Here is a 25003-nt window from a genome sequence, read left to right as displayed (position 1 = left end):
GCATTTTTTTTTTTTTTTTTTTTTATTCAACTGATAAACTAAAGTCAACAAGCTTTGCTGTCTTTTTAAAGTGCCTTTAGCGCAGTAGTTTCTCCCCACTGTACATCATAGGCGGAGTTTGACATTTGGGGCTTGGGGGGCACAACATGTTGATGACCCCGAAACACAGTGTCAGCAATAAAATTAACTTACAAGAATATTTATAATAGAAAATTGAAAATGAGCGTTATTTTGTTTCCCATCATTCATAAAGGGAATTCTAAATCAGGCTGCTGGCAGGACAGGTATACTTTTCACCAAGAACGTCATTCATTGAATATGGTACGCCCGCCGGTGTCGTTCCAATGTAGTTACCTCAGTCAAAAATTGTATCCCCTGGGCGGAGCCATATGGGGGTAGATTTGTGTCTTCATTATTAAAAAAAAAGTTGCTTCAATCAAAATATGTATTTTCAATCAAACAAAAAAAGTCACTTCAATCAAAAAGATGTGTTTGAATGCAAAAAAATATATATATATATATATATACAAAAAAATGCATTTGAAAGCTATTTTTATTTGATTTTTTTTTTTTTATTGAAGTCTTTTTTTTTTTTTATTGAAGCAACTTTTTTGATTGAAGTAATGTTTTGCATTTGGGCCACATTTTTGGCTAGGACATTTGTCTCTTTATTATTCAATCAAATAATAAGTTGCTTCATACAAAAAAAATAAAATAAATTTTTTTAAAGAAAAATCAATTCAATCAAAAAAAGAAAAATTTCAATCATAGAAAAAAAAGGCTTTAACCCCCCCCCCCCCCCCCCAAAAAAAAGATTTGAGACTCAAAAATGTGCATTTGAAAACTTAATTTTCCAATAAAAAAATGTTTTCTTTGATTTTAGCAATCCTTTTTGTGTTTGGGCCATGTTATGGGTAGGTAGGACATTTGTGTCTAAATCATCCAATCCCCCCAAAAAGTTGCTTCAATCAAAAAAAAAATAAATAAAAAAATGTCAATCAAAGAAAAAAATCCTTTGAAAAATATATATTTTTTAAATATGCAAACCAAATGAACGTCTAAGGTGCTAGTCACATGATCTATTTGAAAAATTATTTTGACCCATGATAAAAATATCTTTTTTTTGTTCCTTTCATTCATTTTTGTTGTTTGTTTTCTTGCTTTACAACATTGAAATATATAGGAAAGTCAATAACATGCAATGAAACTTCTCAGCCACCAGGGGCGGCCTGGCCCCCCTGGCCCCCTTAAACTCCGTTTATGCTGTACATTTCTGTGCTGCTGAATTTTCTTGGGAATATTAATCTCATAAATAATAAAAAGACCATTATATAATAAGAGTAGCGTTTCAGTAACAGCAGCTTATCGTTACCCCTATGTGGCAAAGCCATTTTGGGAAAACCACTCAGTAAAAATCATCATGATAAAACGATAAGTGTACTTTTTGTGCATCCAGACGGGAAGTGGTTAAATTTCCACATTGGGAAACATCTCCATGAAGCGGGAGGAGGGGAGAGAGGGGTGTGTGTCTGTTCATGGCAATAGTCAGAGCCATTCCTGCTTTTCCTCCTGAATAGCAGAGCAGTGATCCCGGTTTACCGCGTTGCTTCTCCTCATGCTGCTCCCATATTTATTAAACTTCGGGATGTAGAAAAGAAAAGGGAAAAGTGGGATGGAAAAGTTACGGTGATTGTATCCGATTTTCTTTTGCTTGTGGAAACGCGGACGGGACGGCGGTAAAGTTGCCTTAACTCCGGTGACCCAACATCGGACTGGAATAATGTGATTCGCGAGGGAGGAAATCATCTCGGTGTCATTTTTAAACACGTTTCTATCCGAATGGTATGAATGAAGTGTTCAAGACGTATGCGGCAGCGATATCGGGATGCTTCTTCACACTGGACACTTTTTTGCTTTAATTCATCACCTATCTCGGAAAGAGCACATGCGTTGACGTCCATACAGTCCCATTTGGAATTAATTTGGATTATTTCTGCCAAGAGAGAGAGGCGTTGAATGATGTCTCCGATTTCTACTGGATTTGTATTGCTATTAGGAATTGTCCATGTGTGCTCAGGTGAGTGGTGGGGGGTGAAATCCACAAATCAACTTGAAACGTGTGGAATGAAAGTTTCCTTTGTTTTTAGTTTTGCATGCATTAAATCCCATATTAAGTTGACAGATAAAATTAAACGTGAAGTACTATACAGCAGTTTTTTGGACCACCAGTCAGAGCAAAAGTGCAGAAAACCATTAAGAAGTATTGAAGTACTTTAATACAGTTTCCCCACTTATCAGATTTTAATCAGAATTTCAACTTTTTGTGATGTCATTTGAGGAGCTCACAACTAAAAAAATAACTGGAATGACCCAAATGTGTTACTAATGTGGATACGTGGGACAGAACGAATAGAAAATTGGAATATATAGCCTATGGCGGAAAACACTCAGGTGACTTGAAGTTATGCTCTGAAACCCCCAATTTTGGCCAAATTTCAAATTTCCTTGTTTTTTTTTTTTTTTTTTTTTTTTTATTAACAGCAAAACCCTAACTGGAAGTGAGAGCATGAGAGAGCATAATTTAAGACACCACAATTTTAACAAGATTTTATTGCATACTTACTTATGCGTACTCTTTTCGATCCAAAAACTCCATATAACTGAGTGTCAAGACACAGCTGTGAATGGCCACAGCCGGATTTTTGGAGGATTTTATGGGTGAAACATGGTAATATAACTAGGGGCGCGAAGCAGAAATCGCAGACATCAAAGAGTGGTCGAGATTTTCTTTTTCATTTTTTGTTGTTGTTGTTGTTTGGATCGATTATTTATCATCTAAAATATTGGGCAAAAATGCGACAGTAACAAAAAAAATACAATAAAGCGATAGTTAGGAGGTAGATATCCGTGACTTATTTACAGACACAATTTTTTTTCATTCTGAAGTAATTTGTTTAAAAGTACAACATATGTGAGTGAATAATTTTTTAAAGTCGTTTTTTTTAAACTAAATATTAGACATCAATTACTAATTCTAAGCTAAAAATCACAGACATTTCAAATAATGAATATAATTACTTACCTTCTTTTTATGGCTGGCTTGAAACAAAAGCAGTTGCGCTGTGTCTGTAAACGGGGCTTTCCAAGGTAAATCGGACAAATTAAAAATAGTTCGGGGGTTTCACTGCACCATGAATCTGCTATGGCAGCATATAGACATATTGTTCTATCAAACACAATAGTTCTTTTGGCTTAAAATACAGCAGTTTATTTTAAAGAGGGGTGCAAGAGCAGAAACTGCTTTTTCAGCCTTGTCTGTGTTTTCTGCCATATACATTCATTCATTCATTTTCTGAGCCGCTTATCCTCACAAGGGTCATGGAGGTGCTGGAGCCAATCCCAGCTAACTATGGGCTGTAGGCGGGGTACATTCTGAATTGGTTGCCAGCCAATCACAAGGCTATATGTATATATATCTATATGTATGAATAATGGGGTCTAATATATATTTAAAGTTGTATGAACTTGTGAATATTCACATTTTCAAAATCCTCAATCATCAAAACTGTCTAAACGATGGGCTAAATTTAAAAGTATTTGCATTAAAGCACTCATCATGAATGAATGTAAAGTTAAAGTCAATATTTATATTTCTCGTCAAAATTTGTCGGGTACCAAAAGTGTAGTTCCATACTTTGCACAAAACTAGTTATCTAGTTGCATTCGTGTTCACAAAAAAATGTTGTTGTAAAACATTTAAGTATTGGTTTTTTTGTTTGTTTTGTTTTGTTTTTGTTTTTTGCATGTTACGAGGAAACATGTTTGAAAGAGGTATTTATTAGACATACAAGTCAAGCCTGGATGTAAAGCATTGAAATCATGTGTATGCGGAGTCCACCATCCATCATGGATGAGCTCCTACCTTCCTTCCATGTTTTTTTTTCTGCTGAACTCAGTATTTTATTCCCTAATTTGCCACATTGAGTAAAACAATTCTTAATCCAGGCCTACAGTGGTTTATCAACTCATTTACTGCCAACCATTGTATTAACAAAGCATGTGTTGTTGTAGATTGTAAAAGAAGATGGAAATTTATATTAAAACACTCAAATATGTCCAATCCATTTTGATTGGTAAATTTGACAGTGAATGATCACATTTTAGTGCCATTGATGGCAATAGATGCTGAATATACAGTATTTTGATGGGGAGGTGTTGGAATGTCTAATGGCAGCCAGAGAGTTAAAGGAAATTTGCAGGCAATACAGATTACAGGGGTTCTTGGTCTCTTGTCCTCCCATAGCATCTTATTATCTTTTTTCCTCTTCGGCCGTCACATGAATGTCTTTATAGGGCTTCTGGACCGTGATATCCAAGCTTTTCCAGGTCACTTGAATCCCGAGTTATGGTCTGGCTCCCTATTAAAAGACATTAGTGCAAGTGTAGCCTGAGTAGGTCGTGTTATTTTCCATCTTATCTTGTCCATTTGCTTTGTCTGCTCTTCCAATAAAATCCATGCATATTGGGTGCTAGGAGTGTGACAAAATATCGAAATGATGATATATCATGATACTTTGCGTCCCAAAAGATTATCGATGCACTCAAGATAGTTTTAAAAAGGTCTCAATGTTTAAGAAAAAAAAAAAACCTAGAAGTTGCTCCCAAAATCTTCCACTATAGTGGAATACTCCAGTGTCTCAGTTAACTATGGCTGCCATTGACAGCGCTCGACGCCCAATTTATTAAGACTGGGAAGGTCAAATGAATGTTGGTTCATTCGAAACTAGAGCTTTCACGGTCACTCCTTCTGATCTTCGGGGCATTTACAGGTCACTTTCTGTTCATTTTAGGACATTTTCAGGTCACTTTATGTTGAGTTTGAGTCACTGTCTATTCATTCCTGGGTCACCTCCTGTTCTGTAACACAAAATCAACTGGAAGTGACTCATAAAATGCCCCAAAATCAACAGGAAGTGACCCTGAAATGCCCCAAAATCAACAAGAAGTGACAAAACCAACATGTGACGAGAAATGGCCCAAAATGACCTCGTTGCCTGGTATTGGCTGCTGCTGACGGCCATAGAAATGGGAGGGGGCCGTTTGAAGACGGAGGGGTTCATTTGCTGCCACCCTCCCAGTTCAATTGGACTGGACGTCTACTAGTGATTAATTTACAGCAGAAGGATGAAGATAGCTTGTTTTTCTGTCTATTAGTCGTTTTGTAGAATAGTCTAGAATGATTTCCTGACCAATGTATCGATAATTATTGTATTGCCATACTTGAGGTCATCGTTATCTTGAGCTTTGTATCGGAAATCGTATCGTATCGTGAGGTACCAAGAGGTTCCCACCCCTATTGGGTTCTACAAAAATCCTTAATACAAGATATTATTAAAATGGAATGACACCATTGGCAGTCGTGGATACAGTAAACCTAAACACCTAAGTGGTCAGCAGTGAGTAATAGGTCCTGTGTGTGAGTGTGAGAAGGTGCATAGAGATGGATGGAGTGCTCCAAAAGGCCAAAGTGGATTAGACACACAAATTAGATTGGATTAAGACCCACTTGCCAGAAAATAAGATGTCACATATACTACTAATTGGAAGCTTAGCAACTTGATTCTGATGTGGAAGACCTCTTAGGGTTTCACATTTGGATTTAAAGCCAGGTTTAGGATTTTTAACCAAAGGTTAGGGTTTCTTCCAGTGTAAGTGTAGAGTTTCAAGTTAAGGCCGAGTTATGCTTCCGCGTCAGACCTGCACCGTCAAGGAAGACCCGATTTACGACCCTACGCTGTAGCCTGGGTCTTTCTTTTTTTTCTGACTTCGTGTCGCATCAACGCGTGTGACGTGGTGGAAATGGACTATGATTGGTCCGCTCAGACTGTTGTTTCTGGTTCAGTGCAAAATCACCGCCATTCTCAAACATGATTTCTTTTTATACAAGCAAAAATGGCGCAAGCTGACGAGAGTATCAACAAAGAGCAAGTACGACAACTTCTACAATGGCTCGTCAAGACATTATGAAGATTCCCATGTAGCAAGCAATTTGTGGGAGTAGATTGCTGAAAATACGGGGCTAGAGGTTAGCCAGCGATTGAATAAAAGAATGGAAGGACCACACAAGTATCTGTGTGTTCGGAATCGAATGGCCACACGAAGCGGTGACCTAGTCGGCCAAAAACTGCCATCTTTTTATCACTTTATGTCGTATTCTTGATTGGTGCAGTTCATCATTTATTGTGTACATATGTTTGCTGTAAGTCTGTGACTTATTTACGTGTCACATTTCAAGTTTATGAAGAATAAAGCACAAGTTTGGTGTCAAAAGAGTTGCTTTGATGATTAATTTTCCACAACAGATGGTTCACACTCGATACATCATCACTGATTGAGAGTACCTCAGTGCTTTTATGATAACGTTAACATCAAGGGAAGTTCCATAGATGCCATAAATGGCTTCTCACTGGCTGGTTGTAGGACACGGCAAACAAATTGGGCTGGAGGGCTATGCAGACCTTGGACGCAGTGCTCTATGCCAGTTTGAAGCTAGCCGCCACAGCTAGCTGGTCTCCACCCGAGTCTAGAACTCTCTGTGCGGCATCAAAAGTCAGCCAGACCGCCTCGAAACCGTCTTCTGCGTTGCCTGCCCCTCAACATTTGTATGATCAACATTTATTCAATGTTGATGAGCTGAAGATTTACATTCAAGCGTTCCATCTTGCATTGTTTATTTTTTTCTCCGTTAAACTAGACTAGCGGAAGTCAACAAGCATGCCCCAAAACCGTACAAACATAACGCCACACCCCTCTAGTGGCTTGGCGGTGAATTACAGTGCAACGCGTTCCCTCACCGCAGAACTATCGAATGCTCATTGACACCGTAGTCACTTCGCCGTCATCGCAACGCAGGAGCATAACTAAAGCTTTATGGTTTCACACATATTTTAACGTTTGAAATTCAGGTTTGGGGACATGGTTAGGCCTTCAAATAATTATATAGTTTGGTTAAAATTCTAAATGTGTCTTTCAAAATTCAAGGTTTTGAGCATTTGTTAAGATTTCAAGACATGGATCGGGGTTTAAAGTAGGTTTCTGCTAGCAATAGGGTTTTGAAATCATGGTTTGTAGCCTGACTTTGAGTTTTTAATCAAGTCTTGAACCAAATGTCAGTGTTTTCGGTTTTTAATTTTTGGGTTTAAAATTGGGCTTCTTCCCAGTGGCGGAACAAATTTGAACAGGGCTCACAGTTGAACAGATTCAAAATTTGTACACTATTTTAGTGCTCCACGTGTCATCATACTTTCTTTTTACAGCCTACCCTCGCCTAACCGGACACCCTTTATGCCCGAAAACTGGGCCTCCAAGAGGCCCGCACCAGGGTGCGCTCCACCCCCCTCCCGAGCCCTGCCGAGCCAACCTAGCCCTGGTTCTTCCTAGGTGTAGCGTTTCAATTTGGGAAGTCCTATCGCTTTGTTATCCCTCAGTGGTATCTGCATTTATAACAAACTGAACTTTGCCACCGGTGCACAGCCTTGTGAACTTGCCTGTTACTGCCTCGCCCTACCTGATGTTTAATAACGGACGCATGCATCAATCACGAATGAGTCATCCTTTTATTAGATCATCGAACACAAGTGTTAGATGCTTATCACGCCACATGATTGCTCGTCAGACCACAGGTTCAGCTCACAGTAAAAAAGTGGCGGCACTATAAAACTCAGGAACATTTGCATAAGTCGATATTTTCGAGCAAAAAGTAGCCACTAAATTAAGGCGAAAGATTTGGTTTGTCATTAAATCAGATCGGTATTGATAAAAAAAAATGTGACTCAGTTTTGAACCTTGCAACGCTAGCACCTCACCATCTTGACAAATTGGCTTGTAAGTGCTGATAAATTGCAGCGCGCCTCTGCCTCCTACATCATGACAGAACACAGCCGGTTTCCTCGGCCAATTAATGACCACAGAGCACAAGTGAGACTCATCATTGTCTGTGCTTGAAACCTATAGTGGTATGAAAAAGTATCTGAACCTTTTGGAATTTCTCACATTTCTGCATAAAATCACCATCAAATGTGATCTGATCTTTGGCAAAATCAAACAGATGAAAATATAGTGTCTGCTTCAACTAAAACCACCCGAACTTTTATAAATTTTCATATTTTAATGAGGATAGCATGCAAACAATGACAGAAGGGTTAAAAATACGTAAGTGAACCCTCTGCCTAAGGAGACTTAAAGAGCAATTGAAATAATATTTACCAAAACAATTAAGTCAGATGTGTGCCCAATCACTAATGAGTGGTTTAAAGCTGCCCTGCCTACTATAAAACACACATCTGTCAAGAAATATCTCGATGAGACACATTGTCTGATGTGCATCATGGCTTGGTCAAAAGAGCTGTCTGAAGACCTGCAATCAAGGATTGTTGATTTTTATAAAGCTGGGAAAGGATACAAAACCATCTCTAAAAGTCTGGATGTTCATCAATCGACAGTCCGAGAAGTTGTCTACAAATGGAGAGTTTGGCACTGTTGCTTCTCTCCTAAAGAGTGGCCGTCCACCAAAGATGATGCCAAGAGTTCAGCGCAGAATAGTCAGAGAGGTAAAAAAAAAAAAAAAAAAAAAGAACCCTATAGTGACTGCTAAATACTTACTGAAATCACTGGCACAGTCCAATATCTCTGTGCATATATCAACTATATGTAAAACAATGGCCAAGAATGGTGTTCATGGGAGGACTCCACAGAGGAAGCCACTGCCTTCTAAAAAAACATTGTTGCTCGTTTAATGTTTGCAAAAAGGCACTTGGACGCTCCACAGAAATATTGGCTAAATATTTTGTGGACTGAATTGTTTGGAAATAACAAACAATGTCATATGTGGAGGAAAATTGAAACAGCTCCCCAACATGAACACCTCATCCCCACCGTGAAGCATGGTGGAGGGAGCATCATGATTTGGTGCTGTTTAGCTGCCTCAGGGCCTGGACAACTTGCAATTATTAATGGAATAATGAATTCAAAAGTTTATCAAGATACTTTGCAGGAAAACCTTAGGCCATCTGTCAGACAGTTGAAGCTAAAAAGAGGATGGATGCTGCAACAAGACAATGATCCAAAACACAGAAGTAAATCTACTTCAGAATAGCTTCAGAAGAACAAAATACACGTTCTGGAGTGGCCAAGTCCAATTCCAGACTTGAGCCCCATTCAGAGGTTGCGGCATGACCTAAAGACAGCGATTCATGCCAGACATCACAGGAATCTGACTGAACTACAGCAGTTTTGTAGAGAAGAATGGGCCAAGATTAGTCCTGATCTACGTGCCAGATTTATCTGCAGCTACAGGAAGTGTCTGGTTGAAGTTATTGCTGCCAGGGGGGGGTGTCACAAAATATTAAATGTGATGGTTCACTTACTTATTTTTCCCCTTCTGTCATTGTTTGCATACTATCCTCATTAAAATATAAAAGCCTATAAATGTTTGGGTGGTTTTAGTTTTTGCAGACAATGTTTTTTCATCCGAGCGATTTTGACAAAGATCAGATCACATTTGATGGTGATTTCATGCAGAAATGTGAGAAATTCCCCAAAAATTCGGATACTTTTTCATACCACTGTAGCTTTCAACCTACAACGCAACAGAAAATGTACCATGTCATGCTATCTGTCCAGAAATATTAATTCCCTGGGATGCTTTTGCTTTCTTAGTGAGGCACTAAATGACACCTCATCTCGATTGAAACCACTAATGCATCTCTCCTAATCCCAATCTAACACGCCTGTTAGCCCTACCATCAGAGATTAGACAGATTTTGGTTCAGTGGAGGAAGGTTCGTGAGAAGTGTAACAAATTCCGTAACGACTGACAAGATAAGCATTAGAGCGTAGATAAATTGGAGTCTTAATGATCTTCTAACTCAACATCCCTTCTGAGTACTCTTGCTTTAATGAAGCAATAGATGGGCTTAATTTGATTAATTAGCTAATCCATCTCATGCCCAAAGATTGTCATCTTTTGTTGCGCCATCTTGGGTTAATGTGTGTCAAAGACATGAAAATCATAGGTGGGCAATGTTTCTAAATGATTATTTATTATAATTTTTTATTATAAATCAGTTTTTATTATCAGACATCTACATATCCGTTCAAATATAGGTGAATGCCATGACATTCTGGAGTAAACTTTTTTTCCCTATTGGAATCTTAGTAGGAAATGCAAAATTGATAAACATTGAAATTAGTATACTGTATAGGCATGTGCCAGGATCATATTCTGACGGTATGATATAACCTTAAACCAAAATATCATGGTTTCACGGTATCACTGTATTGCAATGACAGCTCTAAAATATGTTACTTTGAGATATCTGGGTTTGAAACAAAAAAAAAAAAAAACTTTTTTTTTCTTCTATTGAACAGGATTTTTAATTTTCAGAACATATTAGCAAATTATAGCATAAGCAAAATGTTAAAATTAGAAAAAAAAAATTCTGAATAAAATTAAAATAAATGCAGTCCTTTAGGTGAGCCTAAGCTCACAGTCACAGCTCAAACTTATTTCCATCAGAACAAAATTAATTATTTTTCATAAAAAGCACGTGTGTATGGCTCGTATAATGTGTACATTATACACACACTCTCTTTCTCAACACAGACAGTTGCCAGAGAGGAGAATAACATGTTTTACCACCGCTAGACACACTAAACACTAGAGGTGTGCAAAATTTCCGATTCTTAGATTATTCGCGATTCGGCCGTGGAAGATTCGAGAACGATTCACAAACATCCAAATTCCGATTATTGAAATATGCCAAGTAAAGCGGAAGTACAACACACTCAGCGCGCCACGCGGTCTTCGAGACGGAACGGAGCGAGAGTAGCTAAACATCATGCTTCTCATTACCCGGCCCCTCAGGTAATGCCAATGCTCAACTGACGGCTCTAGCTCAACTCATGCCACGAGATAAAAAAACACAACAACATACCTGACTGCTGCCGAAAAGCTGCTACAAAGTACAGCCACATAACGTTACGGTAGATATCATTTATATAGGACTAGATGCATTATAGATTCGGTAGCGTAAGCAGCATATCTACAAAAAGCTAGATGCGGGCGTTAGTAAACGGCCGCCTTCTTAAAGCAGTACACTTCCCTGCAAGGCTGTTGTAGCGAACCTTCCAAGCAAACCTAATTAACTTTTTATCTAAAATACTCCTAAATCGGTAAAATAGGCTACGTTCATACTACAGGTCTTAATGCACGAATCCGATTTTTTGTCATATTTGTTTTTTTGGCGTGCCCGTTCAGACTGCCTTTGTCCATTGAGACCATTCAAGTATTACCCATGCGCACTAATTCGCAGTCCGACAAGCGCTGAGCAAGACGACCCGCATGCGCAGAAGCATCAAAACAAACGACCACACACGCTGGCTGTCATCAATCATTCCAGGGATATCATATTTTGCTTTTTAAAAAGAGGGCACAAATAACAAACAAATAATCCCAGTTTAGGTTTATATTCAAAGTATATGGATCGATAGCATGCACGCAGTGTCCGTGCATGTCACACACACATACGCGCAGTTTGCCCCGACTCTCGGCCGTGTAAGCAATGTTGAAATATTGCTTATATGGACCAACCAGAAAACCGATCATTCTCAGGCTTATCCTCAACCCATTTTTATTTTTTTTATGACTGTTGTCAAGTCCGACGCTTCCTAAAAAGCCGTGTTCAAGGCAAGCTAGGCGCTAATAACGCACAGCTGCACCGCTAACGTGGCGTCTCTCTCGCTTTTTGATGACGTAATTGCTGCATGAATTCTGATTTGAGAGACTGGACAGTACACACCGCCGCGACAGTCTGGAAAAATGTGGCCCAGATCGGATTTGAACCACATACGAAAGTGACCCAGATCGGATTTGAAATGGTCCACTTCTATGCGACTTGTCACGTTCAGACCGTCAAGTTAATACCTCACTCGAGTTGGAAAAACACGAAAAAATCGGATTCGTGCATTAAGACCTGTAGTATGAACGTAGCTATATTGACTTGAATCTATCTTTAAAATAGTTTTAAAACTTTCACATGTCGAAAGTAGACAAAACGGAAATTATGGAATAACGGGAGCAATTTTAACAACTTTAACGGTTGATTCACAACATTAAATTAATTGAATGTAGTTTAAAGCTGCTGATACAGAATGGGGACTGGAGTTTTTTTTATTTAATGTTATTTTTGTATATTTGTTTACTGCTATATGCAAACTTGATACTGAAATAGTAGTTTGGTTTAGCCTGAGAGTATTTTTGAACAATTTTGGAACTAATGTACAAAACTTAAAAAAAAAAAAAAAAAAAAAAAAAAAAGGAGGGGGGTGCATCAATAATCGTTTTATAATCGAATCGGAGCCTCTGAATCGTAATCGTAATCGAATCGTTAGGTGCCCAACGATTCCCAGCTCTACTAAACACGCTGGAGTTAACTCTCGTAGCTGGTGGGAAAGGCTCATGATGGTGTTAATTAGGAGTGGGAACCTAAGGGCACCTCATGATAGGATACGATTTGCGATACAAGGCTCACGATAACGATTATCTCACGATATCACGATACAGCGATTATCGATATATTGGTCAGAAATTTGATACATGATATTCTATGATATAACCAGGGGTGCACATAAGTGGTCCGCATGCGCGCATGCGGACTGGACGTAGACAAATGCGCTGGCCCTCAACGGCTTCCATACGCTTTTGCGTACCGATGGCTGACCGCTGTATTTGCGGCGGACACGAGAAAATAACTTCTCAAAATTTTGAAGAGGCAGGCCACACTGAGTAATTACTTTAGTGATGGGACGAAATGAGCCGAGGTTCCGAAGCTTGTGTCGAGTAATGGGAGGGGGGTTTCCACGAAGCTTGTAGCGAGGCGCGCTTCATTTCGGCAAAACCTGGAAATGATGACGTGGGAAGCCTCGCCGGCGGCCGGCGACCGGCTGAATCTCGTGAGTGTTTCGGAAGTGATCCAACGTTTGGCGCACATTGCAAAAACAGGACAGACTACGGTATAAATTGGTTGCAAAACGCAATGGCGATCGCCTGTTATCTCACATTTTGTGGATTTCGGGCTCCTGTACTTGTTACTTCTGTGCGCAACAGTGCAACCAGTGCAATCTTTTTTCGAGCCTTGTCCTTTGCTTGCGATGGAACCTGCGCGAAAAGAGTGATCCTCCCCTGTATGGGAACATTTTGATTTGATTGCTTTCAATAAGGTAAGGGAGAAAAACTACTTTAATATAAATGTGAGTGTGTGTGTGTACCTATCTGAACCAAACATCAACAGAATGAACAATCCATTAGTGTACTGGGAGGCACAAAAGAATACCTACCCAAATTTATATAAACTGGCACTCATATTTCTCTGCACCCCAGCTTCATCTGTGCCTTGTGAAAGAATATTTTCTAAAGCTGGTGAAATATTTTCCCCAAAAAAAGAAACTGTTTAAAGCCAGCCACTGTGGGAAAGCTATTATTTCTAAATAAAAATGAATAACAAATTACCCTTAGCACTTGTTGTATTTTGTTCACATACTAAATTACTAACACAAGCACATTCATATCTTTGTCTTAAGCAAATAGCCATTGAATTCTTAACAATGTTACTTCCGTGTTCCCCCACCCCCGTCAAAAGACAGACAGACGACAGAGATGTCACCGGAGCTACCGAAAAAAAGGACTTTTGCTGAAAAGTGGCTACAGGAGGTACCATGGCTAGAAGCAAATGAGGCTCGCACGGAAATGCGGTACAAAATGTGCCGTTAGAATCCCAATGTCGCCGATAAGAGCAGCGCATTTTATTTAGGGTCAAAGAATTTCAGCCATCCAAACTTTGAAAAGCACGAAAAAAACAGAGAGCATGTGGCAATTAAGCAAACTATCGATGTCAAACAGGACCCCACTCGCCCTATGGACAAGTGGCGGAATAAAGGTAATGAACAGCGACATGCACTGACAAACGTGTTTTTGCTCGCATTTTACAAAGCTAAACATGCACGTTCAATGAGGTCTTATGAGGAGGATATCCCACTTTTAAAAAGGCTTGGAGTTAATGTGGGAGCCGCATAATGCCCTTTATTTTGAATTGGTGCTTATTTCTTTACATTTCACTTCAAAGTAATGGCAATTTTGTTGTGCCAGTTGATGTTAATCAAGCATTAATTGTTAATATAATTAATTAAAGTTAATTGGCTCTAAGTAAAGCTTGTCATAAATTTATCGCATAAGGCGGGTTGGCTCTCAAGCTCTATGAGGACCAAGTCACATCTCCAGGTCCTCCTCTGAGAACCTGGGCAAAAAAATTATGTGCACCCCTGGATATAGCTGTTGAAACGAGAGGGGAAAAAAAGATATTTCAAAATAGAAAAAGTACTGTTTAAGTCATTTATTAAACAGTGATACCTTTTATGTGCAACATTGCTGTAAAATATGAATCTATTGCAAATTGTGTACCTGCACATATAGAGGAAACAAACCACAACCACTTATATCTCTTGGAGAGATCATGATGAATGGCACCCTTAATTTCTTTAAAGTTTGAAATCTTTAGAAAAAAAAAAAAAAAAACAGTGCTGTAGGTGTCAGTCAGCAGTTGAGCTTGGAGTGGGGCAATGATAAAATTGGTGGGTCTTTTCTTCGTATATGACCTTTGTTGCCAAAAGCATTGGTTAGAGCACTTCCACCATCTGCTTCAGCATCTGAGAAGTTGGACTCAGTCAGTCACATTCTTCCCCACCTTAAAAACAACAAAAAAAAAATAAAATAAAAAAATTAGTTATTTATTAGCTTTTGAGTTGAAATCCTGATTTTTTTGTGTGTTTGTTGGAAGTATTGAGTGAATTAGAAAAAAATATGAATTGAATGTATAGAAATTAAAAATGCAATAATTACCTATTAGTAATATGTAGACACCATTAATTATCATGCACATCACCTTATATATCTTGGAAGCTATTCAAACCATTTTTATAGCTTATTGCATCAAAATGGCAGTAATAACAGTTTGTGTAGTAAACTAGATGGGAAGTGATTCTCAAATAATATCAAATAAATCAGTAAATTCATGTAGGCTTGTTCGATATTCATTTTCATCCAGTTTGGGGTCCTGGTTTATTTTATATCACTCAACACCAAATGCCACCAAAATAATACATGCAAATTAAAAAATCTATTACATTCCAAAACTTTCTTACCTTAAGTGATGAAAGCGAAGCAGTGAAGAAATCCGTGTCCACTTCATCACCGGCTGCCAGTGAACCTTATTTTTGTTAGACAATTCTTGCATACAGCAAAGTCCTTGTTCACCTTACTTCCTTTCTTGTTGGTGTAAAATCTAAAGTGTGTCCACATGTGTGATTTGTAGCGTAGTGGACCGCCAAGGAATTGCTCAACAAACATTGAGCAGTTGACAGCATCCAATGGCCAATATGTCAAATAAAAGTATCGATACTTGGTGGGAGCATATCGATAACCGATCAGTTTGCAAAATATTGCGATATATCGCTGTATCGAGATTTTGTCACACTCTTAGTGTTAACTAACCTTTAATTTTGTAAAAATGTGAACTCATATTGGAGGTATTGGTAGTCACCCTCCGCAAACATGTTTTACTTGTCGGCTGGCCCTCCTCTACGCTGCAGTTGGCTGTAACTTTTCCGTAGCCAAAGTAATCCCATACCAGCGATTTTGTTTTCTTCGATTGTGGGAAAAGTTCATGAGCTTCACTTCCTCCAGCCATCGTGTAGCACAGCTGACTCACTGACACTAAGCAACAACCGGTGGGGGAGAGTTGAGCCTTACAGCTGCAAGCGAGGGATTTCTCCATGCTTTTTGGGGACATAAAAAATAGCTAATACCCTAGGGACGATATGACGGAAATTTTTTTCCGTTTTCATACCACGGTATACCTTGAAACCGGTAATCGGCACATGTCTATTAGTGTATTAAGATTGTTTTTGGTTTAAACTAGGGTTTCAAGCAAGTATTAAAATTTCAAATTCAGTCTTGAACCTTGGGTTAGGGTGTCATACAAGGGTTATGGAATTTGGCCTAGGTTGAAGTTTCCAATTCCATTTTCTTGAGAAACAGCTGTTTGGTGTCAGACAGAGTATGGACTCCTTATCAGGTTGACAGTCTGTGTAATCATAAGCAACATACAATCAGTCCTGCTTAAAGCTTTCACTCCTTGAAGGTTCTGGAACATCACTTCCAATGATCTTCCTCCCTCAGCATGGCCGAGGCTGTTAGAGGGCAGCAGGTGTTCCCAGCACATGGGTCAATCGCTGTAGGTGCTGCATCTTGTTCTTGACACTTGATCGGAAAACAAACATCATGATAAACAAGTGTTTTGCCGCGGCGTGAAAGGTCTGCTTTCAAACTTGAAAAACGGCACACTTGGAATTCAGGCAGCTTTTTCCTGTAATGAACAATTGCACAGTCAAAAGCTTATGCCCACTAAAATGCTTACATAATGCTAATCCACACTCAAAGCTCTCTGACATGCTTACTGGATGTGGGTTGATTGGGTTTGAGTTTCATGCCTTTAAGTATGTGACTGGAAAGGAGAATCATACCAACAGCCCCATTTTTTGGTTTGGTTCAATTTTTAAGACCTCATTCCAGGTTCTGAATGAATGTTTCAAATAAGATTTTGAAACATTTCAATCCAGGTTCAGAGCATAAAATTAGGGTTTCAAAATAGATTTAGAGGTTTTAATGTATATTTTTGGGAGGGCTGCAACTGATGATTATTTTCATAATCGATTAATGGGATGAATTTCACTTCTTTCAATTACCGGTATCTTACCAATTTACCTTGAAGTTGTTTTCGGCACGTTGTGAGTAGTAATGAAAACAAAATGGATGACTACTTCCTTCAACTGTATCAATTATCAAATTAGTTGGCAACTAATTTAATAATCGATTACATCGATTAGTGTTCTCAGCTTTATTAAGAAGCTAGTTTAGACATTAATCTGTCTAAATATTGGCATATATACAGTATATGGCAGAAAACACAGACAAGACTGAAAAAGCAGTTTCTGCTCCTGCACTCCTCTTTAAAAGAAACTGCTGTATTTTAAGCCAAAACAATTGTTGTGTTTGATAGACCCATATGTCAATATGCTGCCATAGCAGATTCATTAGGCCCCCAAACTATTTTTAATTTGCCTGTTTTACCCTGAAAACCCCTGTTTACAGCCGTCGCACAACCACTTTTGTTTCAACCCAGCCATAAAACGAAGGTAGTTAAATATATTCATTATTCGAAATGTCTGTCATTTTTATCTTAGCATCTTTAATTTATGTCTAATATTTCATTTACATAAAAACCAACAGAAAAAAATTATTTACTGGCAGATTGTAAACTTTTAAACAAATTATGTCACAATTGAAAAAAAAATGGCGTCTGTAAAAAAGTCACGGAAATTTACCTCAGAACTATCGCTTAGTTGTATTTTATTTGTTTCTGTCGCATTTTTTCTGACATGTTAGAACAGTTAGATTATATATAATCGATCCAAACAAAGAAAAATTGGGGGAAAAAAACGTTTAAAAAGGTAGATATATGAAAAACATCTCGACCACTCCTTGATGTCTGCGATTCCTGCATTGTGACCCTTGTTATATTACCATGTTTCACCCATAAAATCCCCCAAAATTTCAGCTGTGGCCATTTACAGCTGTCTTGACACACAGTGATACATGCTACATGGAGTTTTTGGATCGAAACAAGGTCAGTGCGCGATAATATCTCGTTAAAGTCATGGCGTTTGTAATTCTGCTCTCGCATGCTCTCATCCCCAGATACGCCATATATATGTGTTTATATATATGTGTGTGTAAATGGCGGAAAACACTCAGGTGGCTTGAAGTTCCGCTCTGAGACCCCCAATTTTGCCAAATTTCAAAATTGTCCAATATATACTGTATGTGTGATACATCAATGGGAAGCTTAAAATCTCTATTTTCTGGTGGAAGAAAAAAATTGAGCTGGAGGGCATTTAAGACAAAAATTAAACCCCTAAACTCGAGGTGAGAGCATGAGAGAGCGTAATTAAAGACACCTTGATTTTAACGAGATATTATTGTGTACTTATCTTATTTCGATCCGAATACTTCATGTAGCATGTATCACCGAGTGTCAAGACACAGCTTTGAATGGCCACAGCCGGACTTTTTTGGGATTTTATGGGTGAAACACGGTAATATAACAAGGGTCGCGATGCAGAAATCACAGACATCAAGGAGTGGTCGAGATTTTCTTTTTCATATATTTACCCTTTAAAACTTTTTTTTTTTCAGTTTTTCTTTGTTTGGATGGATTATTTATTATCTAAAATATTGGGTAAAATGCGACAATAACAAAAACATACAATTAAGCGATAGTTCTGAGGTAGATATCCGTGACCTATTTACAGACACTTTTTTTTTTCAATTGTGATGTAAGTTGTTTAAAGCGTTAAAATGTGTGAGTGAATAACTTTTTTAAAGTTGTTAAATATTAGACATCAATTAATGATTCTCAGCTAAAAATTATAGACTTTACAAATAATAAATGTAATTACCTACCTTCTTTTTATGGCTTGGTTGAAACAAAAGCTGTTGTGCGGTGTCTGTAAACGGGGGTCTCCAGGGTAAAACGGACAAATTAAAAATAGTTTTGGGGCTTAATGCGCCATGAAACTGACTGGCAGCATTCAGACATATTGTTCTATCAAGCACAACAGTTCTTTTTGCTTAGAATACAGCAGTTTATCTTAAAGAGGGGTGCAGGAGAGCTATTCAGCCTTATATACAGCCTGTTTTTCGCCATATATAGACATGTATATACTAGTAATTTCAAGAATTTAGGCAAGTTTAAAGTGAAGAAGGGCCTAACCAATTAATCGGTTATCAAAATAGTTGTCGATTAATTTGCTAATGATTAGTTGTCGATTAATCGATTAATTGTTGCACGTCTAATTTTTAGTCTGGGTTATCGTTTCAAATTAGGGTTTTGTTCCTGGTTTAGGTTTCCAATTCAGAATTTCAAGACGACTGCATTTTTAAATATTGGTTCAAATTAGGTTTTTTAAGGCTTGATCAGGTTTTCAGACAACTTTTTTTAATCAACTTCTCAACCTAGGGTAGATTGTCATTAAAGTATTTAGGCTTCAAGCCTTTATTCTGGGAATGCAATGCAGGTATGAGTAGAAATGGGGATTGGCAAAATGCATCCAAAGAACCCCTCCCCCTTGTTTTATTTTGGCCCATTTTTAAAACTTGCCTTTTTTAGTGGCCAGACTACCATTCTCCAGTAAAGCAGGTCGACACGCACAAGACCCTGCGGGGACTGTAATGGGGATGCTGCATTGTGTTGCCGTAACAGCCTGATTGTAAGGCATGGAGGAGGGGAAGGCTTCGCCAGGGACTTAAGGGTGTATGTAAAGGCAGGGGGAGGTGGCTAACAAAGCCTCCCACAGAAGCTTGAGGTTGGAAGGTGTAGGAGGGCTGGGGGGTGCAGAATAGGAAGGGACAGGATGAAGCAGAGGGAATACTCATTCCCAATAACACTGAGAATCCATGAAGGTCCTCTTTTCATCACGGTCAATGTGGTGATGATGATTAAGTACTTTGAAAAGTGGATGTGTGGGGTAGATGGTGCCGTTTGTTTTTGGAAGTGTTGAGTCAATGGGAGTAGCTGGTACGAAGCAGCAGAATGGTGCTGCTTTAAATCAGGATTTTATATATTCTGCATCTCTTAGGGGCAGTTGACATGGCGATTCTGCGACACAAAGATGCAATGACTGAGTAGCGGACTTGACTCGCGTGCATATGGTGTCGGCGAAGACGAAAAATTCTGAATCCTGCCTCCAAAGTGGAAGAATCAGATTGCGGGGGATTGAGGGGGGCTTCCTCGGCATGCATATCAAAGGCTCCCGCGGCACGAGACCGCGCCGTTAACGTTAGCACTCGTATACGTCACATTGGGTGTGCGCAGCGGTGCTACTAAACATTAAAAACAGCAAATATGGCGGAATGTCGGCTTTAATTTACTGTTTTAATATTTTTAAACTAAATATGTTGAATGTTTCAATTTTTGTGCCTTTTTGAACAAAAGAAAAATGCCATTGCTTCGAGGCGGGCATTTTTTTTTTTCATTTTTTCTTTCTCTGTCGCCCTGTAAATCTGCACTGCCCCCTGGGACCTGGCATGAATACTGCATCGTTTTCATGCAGAATTGTGACATTGTTCAAATGGAGACGCAAATGCAAATGCAAATTTGAAATTTTTCGTATTCTCTGAGAGTCACCATGTAAACGGCCCCTAAGTACTTTGAAAAGTGGATGTGTGGGGTAGGTGCTGTCGTTTGTTTTTGGAAGTGTTGAGTCAATGGGAGTAGCTAGTACAAAGCAGCAGAATGGTGCTAATTTAAATCAGAATTCTATATATATCTCTTAGAATGGTATAGCGTGCTCCCAGGGAACTCTGGGCTCCTCCCAGGGATGAGTGACCGTTGCTCTGTTTTCAAATTTTCAAATGCTACCCCCCACCCCTGCTTTTGCCCAAAGAGATGCTAACAGGAACATATTCAATTAGCAGTTAAAAGAGACTGCTAATTAGAAGATGAATGTCTTCACTCCCTCCCACCTCTGCTTTATTGTTGTAGTTAATATTCCCTTTTGCTGACAGTAAAAACCATCAAACGCTTTACATTCTCAACTTTTCTTCTCTGTCGCCCTGCTCATCCTAAAGCTATTATCAGTCGCAGCTTCGTCAGCAAATTTACATCTCTGTTGCCGCCGTCTGTCAAGACAAAAGAATAAAAATGGCCATAAAAGTAGTCGCAGCAAAATATAATGAGAAGGTAACCTTGAGATTCATTGCGATAGAGCCGCTTCCTTCATTTGTAACCACGGTAACGGGCAGCTTCAAATAATCAGAATCAAGCTAATCCCAAACTATTAGTGAATGGATCAGGTCGTTGCCGCTAATCGGACTCCACCGCCGGGACAAACAAAGTCACCCGTAGCTGTAGTAATTAGCATATCATTACTACGGCAATTGGTAATGTTGTCGAATGTGCTTTGTTCTTGAATTGCATATTTGCAACACTCCAGTTTAGGAGTGTGAACCTCTTGGTACCTCACGATACGATACGGTTTGCGATACAAAGCTCATGATAACGATGATCTGACGATATGGCGATACAACGATTATCGATACAATGGTCAGGAAATCATTGTAGGATATTCTAAAAACAACTAATAAACAGAAAAACAAGCTTCTGCTGTGAATTGGAATGAGTTTATCACTAGTAGACATCCAAGCCATTTGAACTGGGAGGGTGGCATCCCTCCCACTTCAAACGGATTGAACGTCTATGGCGGTCAGTGGCAGCCAATGCCAGGCAATGAGGTAATTTCGGGCCATTTAAGGTCATTTACATGTTGATTTTCAGTGACTTCTAGGGGTGTGACAAAATATTGAAATGGTGATATATTGTGATACTTTGTATCCCAAAAGGTTATCGGTATGCTCCTGCCAAGAATCGAGATATCGTTTTAAAAAGGTGTCTATAACTAAAAAAAATAAATAAATAAAAAGGAACCAACAAGTTGCTATCAAAATCCACGATAATAGTGTCTCAGTTAACTCTAAGGCTACATTGACGGTGCACGAAGCCCAATCCATTTAGACTGTGGGTTTTCAGGGCATTTACAGGTCACTTGCGGTTCATTTTAGGGCATTCATAGGTCATTTCCTGTTGAGTTTGAGTCACTGCCTATTCATTTTGGTGATTCCCAGGTCACTTCCTGTTCTGTAACTCAAAATCAACAGGAAGTGACCCATAAAATACCCCAAAATCAGCAGGAAGTAACTGAACATCAACAGGTAAATGACCTTAAATGGCCCAAAATGACCTCATTGCCTGGCATTGGCTGCCACTGACGGCCATAAACGTTCAATCCATTTGGATGGACGTCTACTAGTGATAAACTCATTCCAATTCACAGCAGAAGCTTGTTTTTCTGTTTATTAGTTGTTGGTCAGAAAATCATTCTAGGATATTCTACAAATGTATCGATAATCCTTGTATCGCCATATCGTCAGATCATCGTTATCGTGAACTTTGTATCGTATCGTATCGTTAGGTACCAAAAGCTTCCCACTCCTAGTTACTTCCTGTTGATTTTGGGGTATTTTTTGTGGGAATCACCCAAATGAATAGGCAGTGACTCAAACGCAACAGCAAATGACCTGTAAATGCCCTAAAATGAACCGCAAGTGACCTGTAAATGCCCTGAAAATCGGACAGAATGACTGTGAATGCTCTGGTTTGGAATTAACGAACGTTCCCTGTCTAAATGAATTGGGTGTCGAGCACAGTCAAGGCAGCCTTAAAGTTAACTGAGACACTATTATGGTGGAAGATTTTGGTTGCAGCTTTTTGGTTTCTTTTTTTTTTTTTAGACATTGACACCTTTTTAAAATGTTATCTCGATTCTTGCAGGAGCATATCGATAAGACGGAAAACACTCTGGTGACTTGAAGTTCCGCTCTGAGACCCCCAATTTGGCAAAATTTCAAAATAGTCCGATATGCATGTGTGATACTTCATTGGAAAGCTTAAAATCTCAATTTTCTCGGGGAAGAAAAATTTTGGACGGGAGGGCATTTAAAAAAATATGTTTTTTAAACAGCAAAACCCTATATGGAGGTGAGAGCACGCGAGAGCAAAATTACAGACGCCATGACTTTAACGAGATATTATCACGTGGTAACCTTGTTTCAATCCAAAAAAATCCATGTAGCATGTATCACTGAGTGTCAAGACACAGTTGTGAATGCCCACAGCTGGATTTTGGGGGGATTTTATAGCATAGCAAAGGTCCACTGGCTTAAATGCTACAAAACGCTAACTTTTTTTTCTCTTTTTTTTTTTTTTACAATGCGCTTAAAAATGGTTCAGACACATATTCCCACAAAAAAACCGCTAAATATACCCATAAACTAAATTACGAATGCATTAAAAAAAAACATTAGCTCAAACAAAAATTTAGCTTATGTTGGTTTTAACATGGAGCAGCTGGATTCAGCCATGTGAAATGAGGCAGACTACAGGGCAGTGTATCCACTCAACTGTATGCAAACACTTTCAAAATAAACCATTCCAACGCCACAATAATTAAACGAATACTCGAAGCAACAAAATTTAATTCAAATCTTTTTTTTCTAATCGAATACTCGAGTTAATCGATTAATCGTTGCAGCACTAATAAATATAATTAATTACCTTCGTTTTATGGCTGGGTAAAAACAAAAACGGTTACGCGAGACGTCTGTAAACGGGGGTTTTCAGGGTAAAACGGACAAATTAAAAATAGTTTGGAGGCTTAATGCGCCACGAATCTGCTATGGCGGCATATAGACATATTGTTCTATCAAACACAACAGTTATTTTGGCTTAAAATACAGTAATTTCTTTTAAAGAGGAGTGCAAGAGCAGAAACTGCTTTTTCAGTCATGTCTGTGTTTTCGCCATAACCTTTTTGGATCCAAAGTATCACGATATATCACCATTTCAATATTTTGTCACACCCCTACTCCAGTTCCTCTATCCTCTCTTGCGACCTTCTCAATTTTCTGCAGAGTTAATGATTAACGCACTTTCTTTGCTCTTCATTCATGTTAACCGTTACCTTGCACAACAGAAATGAAAGAGGGGAAATAATCCGATCGTGTCTGTTCAATATGAAAATGCCTTGACATGATTTGTGTTGTTTATCACACTATTTATTGCCATGAGCTTTTGTGTTTGGCATGTATGAAAATTACACAAGGCTTTTAACACATATGATATCCCCTTCAACTGAAAAAAATGCTTTCAAGCCACAGCATTCCGGCATTGAGGGTCTGTTTATCAGTCACCACCCACATACCCTTCACTGTGCGGCTTCAGTGAAAGCTCTAATTGAATAACAATTGTAGCTCTGTTGGCTCAAAGACAGCTTCTCCGTGGCTCAGGGCGAAAAGGGATTTACATTTGCATTTGATTGCGCGTCTTAATCAGAGGCCTCGTGTGTCAAGCAAGTGTCAGCCAGTGCACTCAAAAATGTCACATTTGTGATTCAGTGGTGCAAATATGTTTTAAAGTGCAACATCTTTGCCAGTTTTCACTTTAATACAGCACCATAATCTTTTTTGAGAATGTTTTCGTGGGATAAGGTTAGGTGTCCAATGAATAACAACCAATTTTGATTCACTTTTGGACTATTTCAGAAATTCCTCACTTTATCATCTCAATGGAATTTATTGGAGATTTTCTGATGATTTATATGAAAAATTCCACCCCTGTGCGACTATTTGAAGATTCTTTAGCCTTAAGTTCCGTTTGAGCAGAGTCTGTGTCTTTTGTTGTAGAAAGAAAGTCTTATAATATACCGTATTTTTCAGACTATAAGTTGCACCTGAGTATAAGTCGCACCAGCCCTAAAATGTGCAATGAAGAGGAAAATAATACATATAAGTCGCAACGGAGTATAAGTCGCATTTTTGGGGGAAATTTACTTGATAAAATCCAACACATAGAACAGATACAGTGGGGCAAATAAGTATTTAGTCAACCACTAATTGAGCAAGTTCTCCCCCTTGAAAATATTAGAGAGGCCTGTAATTGTCAACATGGTGAAACCTCAACCATGAGAGACAGAATGTGGAAAAAAAAAAAACAGAAAATCACTTTGTTTGGTTTTTAAATAATTTATTTGCAAATCATGGTGGAAAATAAGTATTTGATCAATCCCAAAAGTTCATCTCAATACTTTGTTATGTACCATTTGTTCGCAATAACAGAGGCCAAATGTTTTCTGTAAATCTTCACAAGCTTTTCACACACTGTTGCTGGTATTTTGGCCCATTCCTCCATGCAGATCTCCTCTAGAGCAATGATGTTTT

General features: G+C 38.7%; 1 protein-coding gene across 2 annotated transcripts in view; it reads left to right on the top strand.

Moving 5' to 3' along the window:
• The window catches only part of LOC130911162 (roundabout homolog 1-like), a 554903-nt gene that overhangs the window by 182309 nt on the left and 347591 nt on the right, over positions 1-25003 (top strand). The window contains exon 1 of one of the 2 annotated variants that reach the window (XM_057828939.1): positions 1152-2077. The exons of the other annotated variant lie outside the window; for it this stretch is intronic. Within the exon in view, the coding sequence (XP_057684922.1) occupies positions 2017-2077 (61 nt within the window). The 5' untranslated portion in view covers positions 1152-2016. Of the gene's footprint in view, positions 1-1151; positions 2078-25003 lie in introns of those variants that run through there. 2 annotated transcript variants of the gene reach the window in all.

The sequence above is a fragment of the Corythoichthys intestinalis genome, unplaced genomic scaffold, assembly GCF_030265065.1.
Source record: "Corythoichthys intestinalis isolate RoL2023-P3 unplaced genomic scaffold, ASM3026506v1 HiC_scaffold_23, whole genome shotgun sequence".
Taxonomy (NCBI): Eukaryota; Metazoa; Chordata; class Actinopteri; order Syngnathiformes; family Syngnathidae; genus Corythoichthys; species Corythoichthys intestinalis.
This window is presented reverse-complemented; position numbering and strand designations above follow the sequence as displayed.